The 15,596-nt window shown below is 42.4% G+C and overlaps 1 protein-coding gene across 4 annotated transcripts in view; it reads left to right on the top strand.

Moving 5' to 3' along the window:
- Positions 1–3,466: 3,466 nt before the first annotated feature.
- The window catches only part of GLCCI1 (glucocorticoid induced 1), a 52,704-nt gene continuing 40,574 nt past the window's right edge, over positions 3,467–15,596 (top strand). For all 4 annotated transcript variants that reach the window (XM_057370689.1, XM_057370688.1, XM_057370690.1 and 1 more), the window contains exon 1: positions 3,467–4,404. In XM_057370689.1, the coding sequence (XP_057226672.1) occupies positions 3,960–4,404 (445 nt within the window). In that variant the 5' untranslated portion in view covers positions 3,467–3,959. The remainder of the gene's footprint in view (positions 4,405–15,596) is intronic.

Raw genomic sequence — 15,596 nt, forward strand, 5'->3', positions numbered from 1 at the left:
GTAAGTACTTCTTGTTATTTCTCTCTTCCCAAASGTACTATTCCCAACTGCATATTCATCACAAATAAGTGAAACACAGGGAATGGACCTGAACACAAATGAAGATAAATTCACCCTTTGYCATTGCTATTTTGTGTTAGATGCTGTGTGAATACCTCAGAGACAGTTACAAAGGACTTGATTCTAAGTGTAGTGGGAAAAGGGCAGCAAAGAARACAYAGACAGACRGAGATGTGAGAGACATAAAAATAAWGAAACAAGGAGGTAGATACACTGGGAGCAGAGGATTGATGACCTTACACACTGGTAAGAGTCTAGAAACAAAAGGTATGTCCAGATTTGAAGAGTTTGCCCTCTCTGAAACCTAGGAACAAAGTAAGAATTAGCATTGCACAGTGTCTAGTGACTGCTKAAAACTTCTCAGTTTCCAGGCCTCATGGCACTCATGTAAACCTGTTTCTGACCTCGAGAGATGAACCCATTATCAACTGATAATAGCAGGAAAGATATAACTTTGCTTCACTCTTGCCTGTCAAGACACTGCCCCACTCCTTGAGTTCACTCCCTTGCTGTCGTGTTCTTGCTGTGATGTGTTATTTCCACTGCTCTCAGCGTGCCTCTCCCAGAAGCTGTGTTAAGGATGTCCTTGTCTACCAGAAGGATTTAAGATTCAGAAATACCTGTTGTTCCCTCCAGTTTAACCTCCCTTAAGCACATACCAGCTGCCAAGGTAGTTTCTCAAAATGGAAAAGAGAGAAGCGAGAAATGCATTTATGTGGGTTTTGAAAAGTTGAAAAGGGTATTTAAGACAAACACGGGTTTTTGAAAGATACAAAGATTCTGATAGGAGCTCAGTTTTTACTTCACTTTCCCTGCAATATCTTCTGTATATTACAGAGCAATGGTACTCCCTGAGGGAAGTACTCTGAAACCTGGATGAAAAACAGTGAAAAATTCAACAGTTGGTATCCCACTTGAAAATACAGAAGAATATTCTCTTTATCTTTTCTGAAATYGCTGCTTCCTAGGCACATGGTGTTGTCCTATGTGTGCTAACTCTARTTTAGAAGGAAATAGGATGGAAATAACTTTTGGGGAGTGAAGTCTCCCCAGTGCAGCTGTTGATGTGCCTGGTAACAGTTTGGCTGGAAGCAGACCMAGTGGATCTTTTCTTTTCTGGTTGCTTCAAAGGCAGGTGAAGACTGTAAGTTTGGCGTGGTTTGGACTGTAAGGCTGTGGCATGGTCCTCAGCTTCTGTGGAAAGGAAAACTTGCCACTGATATTTTACAMTGATATGCCCTATGGTTTGGGGTGCTTGTGTGTGCTCTTGCTTTGGGGCTTGTGGGATTTTCTTTGTCAGACATTCACCTTGCATTTATGCATGCATCCATTCTTCCKATTCAAATACCTTGCTTGTTTGATGTCCAAGAACATGGAAATTGTATAATATAGCCATTGTAAAATAGCATCTAAACAGACAGATTCAAGAGTAATACTAGTTCATCCTTATTTTAGTCTGATGTAGTCCTGAGCATTGGCAATAGCTGGAATATACTGTCTTACTCAAAGGTGTATGTTCTTTCTCAGCAGACACCAAATGATTTTTGGTCTCTAAGACACTCCTGCATCAGCAATGTTACCTGACAAAGTTACAGATAYAGGAAAATGTGCTTACTCTTTAAAACACTTCTGCTATTACTGTGGGCAGACAGCTACTACAGGTGAGTGCTTTCCAGTCATTTTGAGCCCAGTGCAGTGAGGCAGAAAAAAATAAACTAGACGGACTTCATAGCTGTGATTAAGTACAGTGCAAAATCCTTGGGGAAAACGTCTCTAAYGCCCAGTTTTACAAACAAATTTCCCTCATGCTAGCAGAAAACAAAAAGAYCGGACTAATGAAAAATACATTGCTGCTGATTTTTCTTAAAATTAATTTACACGAGTGGCTTTGTTGACTGAGCACATGTTCACGTGGATGTGCAGTGTATTATTCCAACCCTTTCTGTAACATAACCGCGGTGACTGCGTCACATGCTGCTAGTGCAAACAAAGTCTCGCTAACAGCCCATGAATAGAAGCATTTTCTGAGAATACGGTTTCTCATTGGGACTATCAACTGATTCTTGTGCTACCAAGGGATAAGGATAGCCATGGGCARCTTTGGAAGTGAGAGTGAGTGTAGTAATCTGAARTGTGCAAARCCATKATGAGTGTTTGTTATAAAACCAAAAAGGGTGCAAAGGATAGTTAATTCTGTGACACTTTTGACTGATTACTGATTTGAAGGCAATATCTAACATAGGAGAGTATATGTTGTTAAACGTTCTATTTCTATCTATCTATGTTCCATGTCCTTTTTGTTCTCCTAATGCCTGCAGTTTGAATCTGAGAGGCCATACCACTGAGCTGACTTCCTCCACATAGCAAGACTCCTTGCATTTTCTTCTCCTCCATTAGCATCCTRTTTGCATCAGATCCAACATAAGCACTGCATTCTTGATGGACTCAGCTCATCTCTCTCATCTTACAACCATTTATTTTCTTAGCTATTAAGCTACTCATCCTGATCTTCATTTTGTGTTTCATTGTCTCATGTTGTCAATTCACCTAATGGGAGCTCTTTTTCCTAGAATAAAAACACTTTTAAAAATATCAGTGTAAAACTTTTTGTTTTCCTCTTGACATCCTCTGAGAAGTTTTTGGATGTACATTAGGAAAAAAAATATACRTTMTATATATATATAGGTATTCTTATAGGAAATTATGAAGCCACACTTATTTGGACTTTGAAGAACATCTTGATTTTTTAACAAAARTAAAAATATTGTCAAAGCTTGATAGATGTGAACAGACTTCATTGCGGGAAATTTTGGCTGTTTCTGAGCCTTCCCTGCATGGGAGTCGAGTAAGCGGGAAGAGGCAGACAGTCCTCTGGGAATAGGGAGAAGTACAAGATTTGGTCCAGGTTTGGGTCTCTTAAGCCCAAGAGTTAAGTCGGCATCCCCGTAAAGTGCACTGTGAAGTGAGGGCATCTCGGCACCTCAGCCGGTGCGCCCCCGGGCTGTTCTCGCCGCTCTCCACGGGCAGGCACCGCACCGCGCAGCACGGAACCGCGCAGCACGGCACCGCACGGCACCACACCGCACGGCACCACACCGCACCGTTCCGCACCGCACCGTACGATACCACACCGCCTCCACGGCCCCGCACCCGCCCCGCACCCGCCCCAGGGCCGGGCCCGAGCGCGCCCCGCCCACCGCCGCCACATCCCACTTCCCCCGGCCCGCCTCCCCGCCGCCGGCCACGCCCCCGCCGCGCTGCCCGCTTCCATTGGCTCGCAGGGGAGAGCGACAGGGCCGTTGGCCAATGGAGCCCGCGCTGATGCCGCAGTGGCAGCCAATGGGCGCCCGCGCCCACCGCCCCTGCCCGTCGCGGCCGGGCGCCGGGGCTGCGCGGTGCCATTCGGAGGGCGGGCGGCGTGGGGAGCGGATGGTGCTGGCAGCGGCTCCCGGGCGCCGGCGGGGGCAGGAGCAGGAGCTGGAGCAAGAGCTGGCTGCAAGCGCCTCCCCCCCTCCCCATCCTTCCCCCTCCGGCTGCGCGTCCCCTCGTCGCGCCCTGCAGCCGACCGCCCTGAGCCGGCAGCGCTGTACGATGTGAGCGGCCGCTGGGCTCGGCAGCGCCCCCGGTGCTCTCGACGCTGGGGCGGGCGGCGATGGCCAGAGCCTGGCGTGGAAGCAGCAGCCACCGTCGCCGATAGGAAGCGCCGGGGGCAGCTGGGCAGGCGGCGCGGAGACTCCCTCGGGCCGTGCAGCTCTTGTCCCGCCCCGCCCCCTCCCTCCTTCCCTCCCCTCCTCCTTCTCCTCTCCCCGCGGCCGGTGCATGCGGGGCGCCGGGGGCCGAGCTCGGGTACCCCGCAGCCACCGGAGCGAGTGACCCGCGGGGTCTTGCGCATCCCCGCCATGTCCTCGTCCAGCTCCTCGCAAACCCCCCCGTCCCACCACCAGCCCCCGCCGCAGAGGATGAGGCGCGGCGCCGCYGGGTCCCCCACGGCCGGCACGGCCGGGGGCCCCGGTAACGGCGGCGGGGGAGGCGCGGCGGGGACCAGCCGGCTGCTTCAGCCCATCCGAGCGACCGTCCCGTACCAGCTCCTGCGGGGCAACCAGCACAGCCCGACCCGGTCCCCCTCCGCCTCGGTGGGCAGCAACACGGGGCCGGGGGGCGGCGGGGGTCGCGGCGGAGGCAGTCCCCCACCGCCGCCCAGCGCGACGCCGCCGCTGGCGACGGGCGGCGGCGGAGCGGAGCCGGGCAGGGTGAAGGGCAGGCAGCGGCGCTCGCCGGAGAGCGGCGGCAGCAGGAGGAGCAGCTCACCTGAGAGACGGAGCCCCAGCTCCCCGGTGTACAGAGGTAAAGCACCGGGAGAAAGCCAGTCCCGCTTCCCTGCCCCGCGGGGGTGCTGGCCGGGCTGGGGCCGCCCGGCCTCCGGGCACGCCGGGTTCTGCTTCTCGCTGCTGGGCTGCGCCCTGCCTTACTCCCGGGCCAACGCGGGTGGGACACCGAGGGATTCCCGGCCGGACGGGAAGATCCCCGCGGGAGCCTTAGGGAGCGGGTCGGGGGGCGAGGTGAGCTTTAAACCCCTCCACCCCCGGGGCAGGTGTCGTGCCCGGCTTTGCCCTGCCAGGAAGCGGGGCGAAAAAGCACTTAGTCCCTCCGCCCTCCCCCGGAATGGAGAGAGGCGACCCCTGAMATGTCATCCTCCTCCTCGGGCAGGGTGAGAATCCGACTGAGGAAAAACACCCCCGTGACCCCACCCGCGCCAGCCTCGGGAGGAGCGGAGCGGGGGTGAGCCCAGGGGCGCCGGCGGCCTCCCTGCCCGGGGGAATAAGCAGYCGGGGGCTCCGACGGCGGTGCTCCTCCTGCTTCTTACCCTTTCTATGGGCTCTGGCAGCGGAGGTGTGTAATAGGGAAACGAGCCTAAAATTAACCCGCTTCCCTCTCTCCAGCTGTTAGTATTTAGTAGGGGTGATAATGGGTTAGATTTATATCTGGAGGTGTCACAACCCAGTTCTGAAGCGTGTGTTAAAACCAAGCCTCTAATGCTTTTCCTTTCTGCAGAGCTCGGTTTCTTTGAAGASTTGCATTTTGTAAGATCATAGGTTAATAGATGTGATGTTTTCAAGCACAGGCTCCAAAAYAAGGAAATTCCCGTATTGAGGTGCTTAAAAACAAGCCTGTCTCCTTGTGATATTTAGTACTGAATCCTTTAGACTCTAAAAAACCCAACCAGGCAAAACCCACTGCAAACCAGCCCCCACTGTAGCAAAAAGATGCGTGTAAAGTTTAAGATGTAAAATTGATTCCCAGCAAGTCCCAACTTAACCTGCGTCAGGTTGTCTGTTAAATTATTGAGTGTGTTAAAGTGGCAGTGGCCATCTTACCTCCCCCACTCCCTTCTGCCTTCCCCCATCACTTTAACACTTGAGTGAATCAGACTAAATGCACTTTTTATGTTGTCCTGCTGTAGCTATCAGGTATTGCACRTCATCTCTTTCTGGGAATGTTTTCTGTGGTTCAATACCCCTTGCTTTTTCTGTCCCTTCCATAAGTCTTGCTGTGTGTGATTTCTGTGGCAAATTGTGGTCTGCGTGGTGTCAGCATGTGTTGCAGCAGTGGAATCTTACCTTCTTCTCTTCACTTTTTATGTGTAGTAAACCCTTACTATCTGTAGTATTTGTAACTCGTGCAGATCTGTCATCAAAATCGTCCTAGGCCAGGGGCAGCATTTTACAAATGAACAAAATGTCACTGCCAGTTACAAATAGAGTTAATTTGCCCTATGCATCTGCTATGCAGATGAGCTAATTGATTGTGTTATGATCTGTCCAGAGAGATACTTCATTATGTATTTTTCAAAAAGACAATCTATTTCTGCAGAGGGTTTTGCATACTTGAACATGGAACTGAGCTTCTGTGGTTTTGATTCATTCAAGCTCTATTTAAAATTTTAAATAATCATGTTTTTCCCACTGTATGGAGCACTAAATGTAGATTTCCTTTTTGTGTGTTAAACCTTTGGAAAATGCTGATGGGAAACTAGGAAAAAACAAAAYATGGGTGCGTATGAGTAGGGATGATGCTGATGATGAGCAGTAAATTATTTAATTATGGGAACCCGGAGGRAAACATTGTAGTGGTGCAGTGTATAAAGCCTACGCTTAAGGTGTATTGAAGAGGGAGGAATGTGAGCAGTTACCTGCAAGCAAGAAAAATACTGCAAAGCTGTGAAGTACTTCATTAATGTTGGAGGGGAAATTTCAATTTTAGAAAGTGGTTTCAGTCTTCATCTGTGGGCTATTTTAGCCTTAATAAATCAGACTATAAATTAGTACTGAATGACTTTTCTGTCATTAAACTTGTTTGAGCTTGCCTCCTGGTGAACCGCGTCAGCAGCACACAGAGCTTGATTTGGTTTAATGAGTGCAATGTATAAAATCATAAACGGTCCGTCAAGAAATGCACCCTGTAATCTGTATGCACTGCAAAGAATTCGTTCCCCCTCCTCCAGGTCAAGCCAGCTGCTGCTGCAGAAGCTGACATCCTCTAGCAAATCCTGAATGAATGAATGAAAACAACGTGATCGCCCTAATAATGACCACAATTGCACACGTCAACAGCTTTATTTTACCGAAATACAGGCACCATTTTCTAGCGGGCRAGAGTAATAAGATACTCTATTTCTTCAATCTTGCAAATGAAAAAAAGGTTACCAAGCCTCCCCTTTGCCTGCCCCCCTCCCAGCTCCCCCCAGCCTAGAGCTGTTTATACACAATTTGGAATATAGTTCCATGCCATGGGGCAGTATTTTGTCTTTGTTTCCCTGCTCATTCTCAGCGTTTCAGTAAGTGATGTGTGGACACTAAAAACATGTTTGTAGTCTATATGGTAATAGCCAGTATATAGAAAATTGATTGTTGGACTGGCAGACTACTGCAGTAATAGTGGAGGACTTGAAAAAAAATTCAAACGTTCCATTTTCAGACATGGACCATCTTGCTGTGGCTTGTTAAACAATGCTGCTTCAGCTATTTATAGTTGTTATCAGTGTGCAAGTCTTGGGGAAGTGGCTTGATTAAGTTTTTTTGTCAGTTTTTCAAAGCCATTTCCCACTGCTGTAATATGTGAGCTTAGGCTCTAGGTTTAATCCTGTTGTTTTTCTCACCAGTKCAGGAGATGTGTTTGTCTTTGGCTCTGCAGTGTGACTTGGATTGTTTCACGAGTRTGCTCGTTCTGGAGACTGCCTATGATTCTGATGGATAGATGTTATTCTCTTAAGATACCTGCCCCTTCCCCACCTCCTTTCAGTCTTTTTCAACACAGATTCCTTGAACTGGCTATCCTACTAAGCCATTTTGTGTGGATATTTTAGTTATTTGCCAGAGGTTCTTTTATAAAGGAGATTTAACACTCCAGCTTTGAGCCTCTACAGGTCAGAGCAACTACCATTGCAGGCACTGACATCACTACTACATGAATGAAAGCAGCATGGTCTGTTTTTTTTCTCCCATCATCTTGTTTTCTGCTCCTCCTTTCTAGTGCACTGTAGATGTTTRTCTTCTGCAGCAATACCCTGTGTTTTTAAGATTGAAACTTTAAATAATATGATGATGCTTTCTTTTAAGCAAATTTGGGGATTTTTAGTTGTTAGGAAACCATCAATGCCAGTAGCAGTATTTGGTTAGTATTGTTACTGAATGGGTGAGAAATTGCGAATGTTATATATATTTTTTTAAATATATATATATATATATATATATATTTATTTGCTAAAAAAAGGGAAAAAAGAGGGGTAAAACCTAATACCATAGGATAAATCTGCAGTGTGCAAGTCTGCACCTTTCCTCTTCCTTTAAATGTGTTTATTCTTTACTAGTACATACTTTTTATTGTGTGTGTTCATGTTTTGGAGAGCTGGAAGTGGAAAAAGCATCTGGTTGAGTGTAACAACACATGGTTTTCTTAGAGGGAATATATCTGCTAGATCTCTGAGTGCATAAAAGTAATGTCAACAGAATCTGAAGCTGCGTGGTTTATGACAAAGGATGTTCCGGTAATAATCAAAAAAAGCAAGCCCTTGGACATGTCAAATAAAACTTACTGCTTGCTTCCGGACACATCTTTTAAAGGAAAAAGCAAGTTGTTTTCTTTTTTGCCTTACCTGGATAAAATCTGACGTGTCTGTTATGTAAAGTAGCTTGTATAAATATGAGAGTGGGTTTCCTGTTTAGTTTCTTCTTTTCATGATATGTGAATATTTTGTACACAAGGAGGATATAAATAACTTCTGTATGATTCAAACTCAACAAATGCTTTGATTTGTTTACTGTTAATTCAGGTAGTACTGTAATATTACCCTTCKTATTTTTCTAACTTTCACTTAGACATTTTATAGCACAAACTTTTTTCCATATAAAATGTTAAGGACAAATGTTAGTTTTAAGGATGTATGAAAAATACTGCAATAAGTTTGGCTGTTAAAGGTTCCCCGTGTCTTTTACTTCCCAAAATAACTCCAGAAGCGTTGCCAACATTAGTGAGAGAAAGGAATTACAAAAGATGCAAAACAACTGCATAACCCAGTTCTGTGTAAGAAGTATATATATGGTTTTAGGCTGGTGGAGTGAGGAGTGGAGTCAAACAATATTGTTGATCCCTAGACTTGTAAGTGATATCAATATTAAAAAAACAGCCAAAAATTTGGACTTCAAAAGGCAGAACTATTTTAATATCCTGGATTCAAGCCATCCAATATTTTGGCATCATAAGCATTTATACCAGAGATCAAGAAGATCTTTCTTTTATTTCTAACAAATGTAGGTAAGGAAGYAATTTTTGTGACGCTTCCTATTTCCTGATCCTGAATAATAGCAGTATTCCCATAATTGTATGGCCAAAACAGTTTTGCTCCAGCTTTGTCCCTCTCTCTTCCCAAAATAACTTTGATTGGAATATAATATGATGAAATAAAAGACCCTGGCTAAATTTGATCCAGTTGTCCTGAACTCAGAGGCTTTTTAGTTACATGTTTTAACATGACTGTAAATGAGAATGGTGTTACTAGATGTCTGTAATAAATACGCTTTATAAAACAAACTCACTGAGCTTCTTGCAGGTGTTACACTGCAGGAAAGAAAAATAGGAMGATATTTTCTCCACTAAACTTGAATAGCACTGTTTAAAGGCATTCGTTATGAAGAAGGAGCCTCCCTACCTCATAGAAAAAAAAMCAAACAATAAGTATATACATATACCTGTTTTAAATCACTACTTGACCTTTAATTCTCATTCTTTGGRTGCAAGCAAGTATTTGTATGTTACATATGGCCAACTGAAGTTTACTTACCAACATCTGTGCCTAGTAAAACAGTGGTAAATACTGAAATTTGGTTTCTAAAATTCACGGTTCCTGTGTTTTCTTGTTTTCTGTCCCACRGTGGTGGGGTGAATGGTGGTTCTTAAAAGGTATTTTAAAATGCAGGGACGGTAGATCAAGGGAGTCTGTCTTAGAATCTTACAAAAAAAGTCAGTGTTCACCAAGTCTAAACTGCTGTATTGCAAAATTTCACAGTGGAAAGCCAGTCATTTTTAAAATGGATTTTGTGCTACTATTCTATATCATGAGAAAAAAAAGAGATGCTGAAGTTTCAGTTCAGTCTAGGCTTGAAAGCAGTAGCTGTAACTATGCAAAACATACTGGAAATAGAGTATATGCTTCTCAGTGTTTCAGTTTAAGTGAATATCTGAAAAACATTTTTCATGGAGCAGTTGATTAATTGTCTTCATCTGAAGAAGGTATTTTTTTAACCTGCAATGTAAAATGAAAGTTCCTCTTTAAATCAGTTGGTAATTACTTCAGTAAAGTGTTGATAGCACTTGACAAAATAGGTAGTTCTTCATTGACTTTACATGTATTGAGGAAAAATTGTTAAAATAGTAGGGTTTAAACATCAACTAGTGTTTTTTAATAAGTATCTTTTATCGATTAAAAAATGACCCTATATTAAAGATACAAACATGGAAAATTTTGCTCAATAATTTAACTGTTAATGATCATAATCTTGCTTTAGTGTTGGTATTTAAATGCATATTTATGTTAGTCTTTCAGTGCTGCCTCCCATGTAAATCTGTAGTGCTTAAACAATGGCTTTAGGCATTTTCAGGCAAGTAAARTATTATTTACATCTCATCATTAGGAGAGATACACCACAGCAGCTTGTCAGCCTGAGATTATCTGCTTTTCCTTTATGATACCATTTTAAAGGTTTGGGTAATTGCAAAATGAAGAGCATTGGAGAGAAGGGTGAAGGAAATGGGTGTTCGTACTTAATAATCTAATTGTGAGTAATRATTTTGAATGTGTCTTTACTTGCTCAAATTAGATTGTCCTTCAGTTATTCTTTACTTTTTCCCATCTGATTTGACTCTGAAGTTCACATTACCATTTGAATTAAAACTAGTTTTGAATTGGGAATTAAATGCTAAAGTGTGAAAATAGCTGATGGGTGCTGAAAGGGATCAGAGACTTCTGCAGCATGGATGCCACATGGAGTATCGTGATACATCATTGTGTAATAGCAACCTTTGGAATGGCGAGTCAGGCTCTCCAGTTCTTACTTTTCTGAAGCTGAGATTGCATCCATGGAATGCCTCATCCATGGTTGAACCTGAAAATCATGCATTCTCAGGAATTCTTTCCTGCTGTCCCAGCTGTGTGAGTCTGGACTTAACGACCAGAGCTGCTGTGTTACATGGCCCCCTTGGATTGTCYGGTGATGTTTAGGTCAGTGAAGATAGTTTTGATGGAAAGTTTTCATTTTTTGTAGTAGTAAATCCCTTAATTAGTGGTCCATTTTAGATCTTGTTGCTTTGGAGATCGTATATACTTCCCAGTAGGTCGTAAAATGTTACAAGATTGAGTTTTGAAACCTTAATGCAAAGTACTGTATTGGTTAGACCTCCTTATTTAGTGTTACATATGCCCTAATGATAAAGGATGCCACTGATAATGGTGTTGGCTTAACTTTCGCTGTTGCTAGTGTTAAAGTGAGGAGTAGCTATTTGCAATGGATATTGTTCTRGGAATCAAATACAAATGAGTGATTAAACAGCACTGGTTCTTACATGCCATTTGTTTTGCACAACTTGAAACTAGATTTACCCAATTTGCACATTGTTTCCTCTTTAGGAAGAAAGTGCCTTGTGTTTTGCTCATAAGAGCAGTATGATAGTTCTGTCAYGGTTTTTGAATAATCTAAAATCTTCTGTAGAATATTTTCTTCTCAGTCTGCTGTGAGATACCCTAAACAAGTGTAATAATTTAGGTGTCTCATTCCTTGAACAGTGCAAGTCACGTATTTGAAGAAGGCTAGCCTCAGCTTCGTTTCCTATGCTCTTACCACCGGGCATTGGCATTAAGCAATGTTGTAGACACGCTTCTGAATTTCAGGAATTAACACGTATTTCTGACTGACTGCTCATTGCACGATCACTAGTGTTCATGCTTGAATTTGAAACTAATTTCTGTAGTTAAATTAATACTATATAGTAAGTATAAATCTGTCTTTTTAAAATGTTTTCTGTAACGGTAATTACTCAGTCGTGGGTTGGTTAAATGTATGGMAATATTGCCATTTTATGGGTATTGTTATATTATGGGTGTTTTAATCTCAGGTGTTTTGGTGTATRGTGCCTATTCTGGAGTTCTGAAGGAAATAATTAGAAAAGGTTGGCTAGCTGGATTACCAGGGTATCTAATTTTTTTAAAAGTCTTCATGGTTAGAAAATAACCTCAAAACTARTAATTTGTCAGCCTTTGTCAGCATTTGGAGACCAAGCTGTCATTTGGAGACAATGTGTTCTTACCAGAAAACAAGTTCTGATTATTCAGTGTTCAATTACTAGCTAATTCAATTAATGTAGTCTGCAGAAGTTACCCTGTAAATACAAACCCCACTTTAAATTATGTCATGCAGTCGGCAATTAGGGAGCAGATTGCCTAAGTGCAGATATAAATGCCCAGGTTTGTRAACATGTAGCTCTCAGGGATAACAGTGCTATTGCTTTTCTTAGATGAAGTGCTGTACTCACTCATGCTGCATCAGAAATGTTGCTGGATAAACCTTGAAAATTTTGCACCGCGTTCCCATAACTTAGGCCACAGAGACACAGCATGGTGGAGTCAGCTCTGCAAGAAGTGTGAGTTTCTGTAGGTATTTAATGTGATCTCAGTACCACCCCTTCTGCACATCACAGCAGAGCTCACTAGCCCAGTAGTAGTAGAAGATGTTGGTGATTTTAGTAAGTGTCATAGTGGTGCTCTCTGTGCTCTAGAAAGSTTTGGTGAATGCAGTTCTCACACATGGAGTAAGATTCAGTGCTGAGTGTCAGCTAGTGGGTCTTTGTGGAGTTTGGATCCCTGGAAAGTTCATTATGAAAACCAGGTGGCTTTGCAGTATTGACTCCGAGTTAAGTATTACATCTCCATGTTCAGCATATATGATTCTAAATCTTTGTTATWTGTGATAACTTTCTGCTTTTCAAAGCAATGAAGAGTGGAGTTGCYCACTGAAAGTTAAACCCAGATTTACACTCAGTGTCCCGGAACAGACTTTGACCAGTGTGACTCTAAAAATATCAACTAACTGCTGAAGAATGCAGAATGAGACTTAGGTTTACACAGTAGTTGGGAAGCTGCCAGRTTAAAGGAGAAGCTGTCTYCACAGAAGTAAAATTCTGTTCARGGTCTTAAAATCTTCATTCTTAACTGATAGCTGTGTTTGTTTAATTGTGGCAATTGATAGTGGAATACCCTTAGACTTCCTTTCTCTCATACTCTGATTCCTGTRGTATTTCATCTTCAGTGGCTCCTTTGTTATACCTGATACCCTGCCTGGAATAATCATCTTTGCAATGTTTCCTGCACCCACAAAGAAACCATAATATACATTCGAATTACTTGCTGTTCTTTTCAGAGGGAACAAGGAAAAGTCCTGATCTGGAAGAGAAAATGTCTCAGGGGCAAAAATGTAATTAACTTCTACATGTTTAAAAGTAATGTGTATTTGAGAAATGTCCATACAAGGAAGTGACTGGAGATACATACTAAATGTAGAATATTGTCCACATGGAAGATCCAAATTATCTTTGTACATTGCTGTAGAAAGAGAGACTCATTCTTTCAAAACAAGTTATTTAGCAAAGTGTGCAGTTCATTTATTTAAAATATACTGTAGAACTTTTGTATAGATCTACATTAATTTCTTCCAAAGAAGGAGCTAGGCCATTCAGATGATTGGAGTCTCATGATTTTGTTTAGTGATGTGTATAGCCTTTAATATGAAGTTGAAGGATGCRGGGAGATCTTTTGGTTGCAAGATTTACAGTAGAAACTTAGACTGGCCACACTGAAGATAGGAATTATCAACTGTAACAACTCAAAATTTGGGAGAAGCTGAAGAAATGGGTGTGCTGACATTGTACATAAAATAAATGTTAGMTCTAGCCTTTGTTCAAATTACATCTAGCCTTTGCAAATTTGCATGCCCATCCAGCAAAAGAAGGAAATCCTACTTAGACGTATGTTTAAAATTCATAAATCTAGAATAAAGTTTTGGATCTTGGAAGTAGTTTGAAAATTTGYCTAAAACAGGGTTGCTCTGCCTACAAAGAGAATCTGTTTTCATGAAAAATGTTAATACTACTGGAGTCGCTCAGGCCTCAGAAAAGTTTAAGGATGTGATCTGATTGCATGGACACTTACCTCGAAAAGGCTACTAGGAATAAGGAGAGAGCCTGCAAGAGACAGCAGGAAGAACTGAGGAAAGAATGTCATGTTACAAATCAAAAGGTGAACCTTAGCTGGGAATTGTTACAACATGAACAGGCTTGGACTTAACACAGATATTAGAATCATGCAGAYTGAMAAATGAGGGAAAGGTAGTTGTAACCATTTGGTTCCAAGAAAAAAAAGATATGAGACTGATTAGCTAGCATGTATGGTTTCAAAGACAGCTCCAAGGAATGGTAGCTACAATCTAAGAGGAAAAAGCATAGATACTTATTCAATGCTTTGTGCTCACCAGACCAAAGTCTTAAGAAATCACTGGACAGTGATTTTTAACCCAGAAAGATAAAAATCCCCAAAATTGTAAGGGACAAGGATAATTTGMAATTGGGAATTACCAAGACTGTGATAAATACAGATTGCATATTTCAAAAAAGTCAATTCAGAGATCTCCATTGCAATATTCTAGAAAAGCCTACTCAGAAGTTGACACCTTAAAATTTCTGAGGCAGTCTTGTTAGTAGGAGTGACACCATTTGAGAATACGTGTACCTGAGAACAGCACATAGAAAGCTGATGTTTTAAAAATGTGAGAAATGTGTCCAGTTCTAAAGTATAGAAAACGATTGGTGAAACTTCAGGGGAAATTTGAAGGGATGGTGGAAACCAKGGAGAAATGTTGAAGTGCAAAATGAGCTTTCCAAATGGTGTCATGCTAACCTGGTGGTTTTGATAAGARTGATTTTCTAGATGGGAAGTAGATCTTATCTGTTTAGGCAAATTTTGAAATTAGGGTGATTAAACTGTTGATGAATATTGAGAGGTTTAATTAGTATGCAGGAATATTGTGCAAGCAGTTTAAGAACCATGGGAATTGAAATAATAAGTTTAAAAAATGAGACTTAAAGGTAAAAWGGGGAAGTTTATATATGTGAGGTTATACTTGAGCAGAGTATCTTTTCCTCAGAGGAAGGGCATCTAATTTGAAAATTCTGGAAGGTGGAGTTGGGTGATGGTGAGATCTCTAAATTGCCAGCATGAAGTGGCTGAAAAAGTACTGGGCACAAGTCTGGTGTGTTAAGGGCTGCTGGCCGCACAGGGGCTGCTGAGGCATTATATTGGGTACTGTGCACCATTTTAGTGCTCCACAGTTYGAGAAAGGTGAAGTCAGACTGCAGCTGACTCAGAGAAGGACTCCCAGTTTAGGAGTTTAACTGTGTCATGCTAAAAAAAATAACCCCTGAATAAAAATACGGTTGCTTTGTCAGAATCTAGGTGAGCAAGGAAGTGAATGAGTGGGTGAGTTGGTTTGACAGTGCAAATATTTATAGATTAAACTGTGAAAAGATCTGAAACCATGAGGAAAAACATTTTCCTGGGTCATTTTTCCAATAGGAATTGTGAGATCAAAATAGGTGCTGTGAAGAGTGAGTTTGTGCTCTGTTTTGAGGTGATTATGTGTTTTTGCAGCTATCACTGACAAGTGGGCTCCAAATTTAGGAAGTTGTTTCCAGTCCTTTGTTTCCGTGTCTTAACTGATAATGAAAAGATAATTTTTAATCATCAGAGTTGAGCACTCCCATTTAGGCAGTCAATTTTGATCAGGTTTTATACATTGCTATTTTTCCAGTTTTTTCAGAAAAATGTGTTATTCTTGTTTAGTATAATTTGCTGTAGCTAGGAGAATGCTTTCTGTCTGTGATAATTGGTGATAGTTATGATGGCATTGTATAGCCTCTGCATTGATTACGGTTCTTTA

Source organism: Malurus melanocephalus, unplaced genomic scaffold (genome assembly GCF_030028575.1).
Source record: "Malurus melanocephalus ecotype Western Australia unplaced genomic scaffold, MMel_1.1 scaffold_130, whole genome shotgun sequence".
NCBI lineage: Eukaryota > Metazoa > Chordata > Aves > Passeriformes > Maluridae > Malurus > Malurus melanocephalus.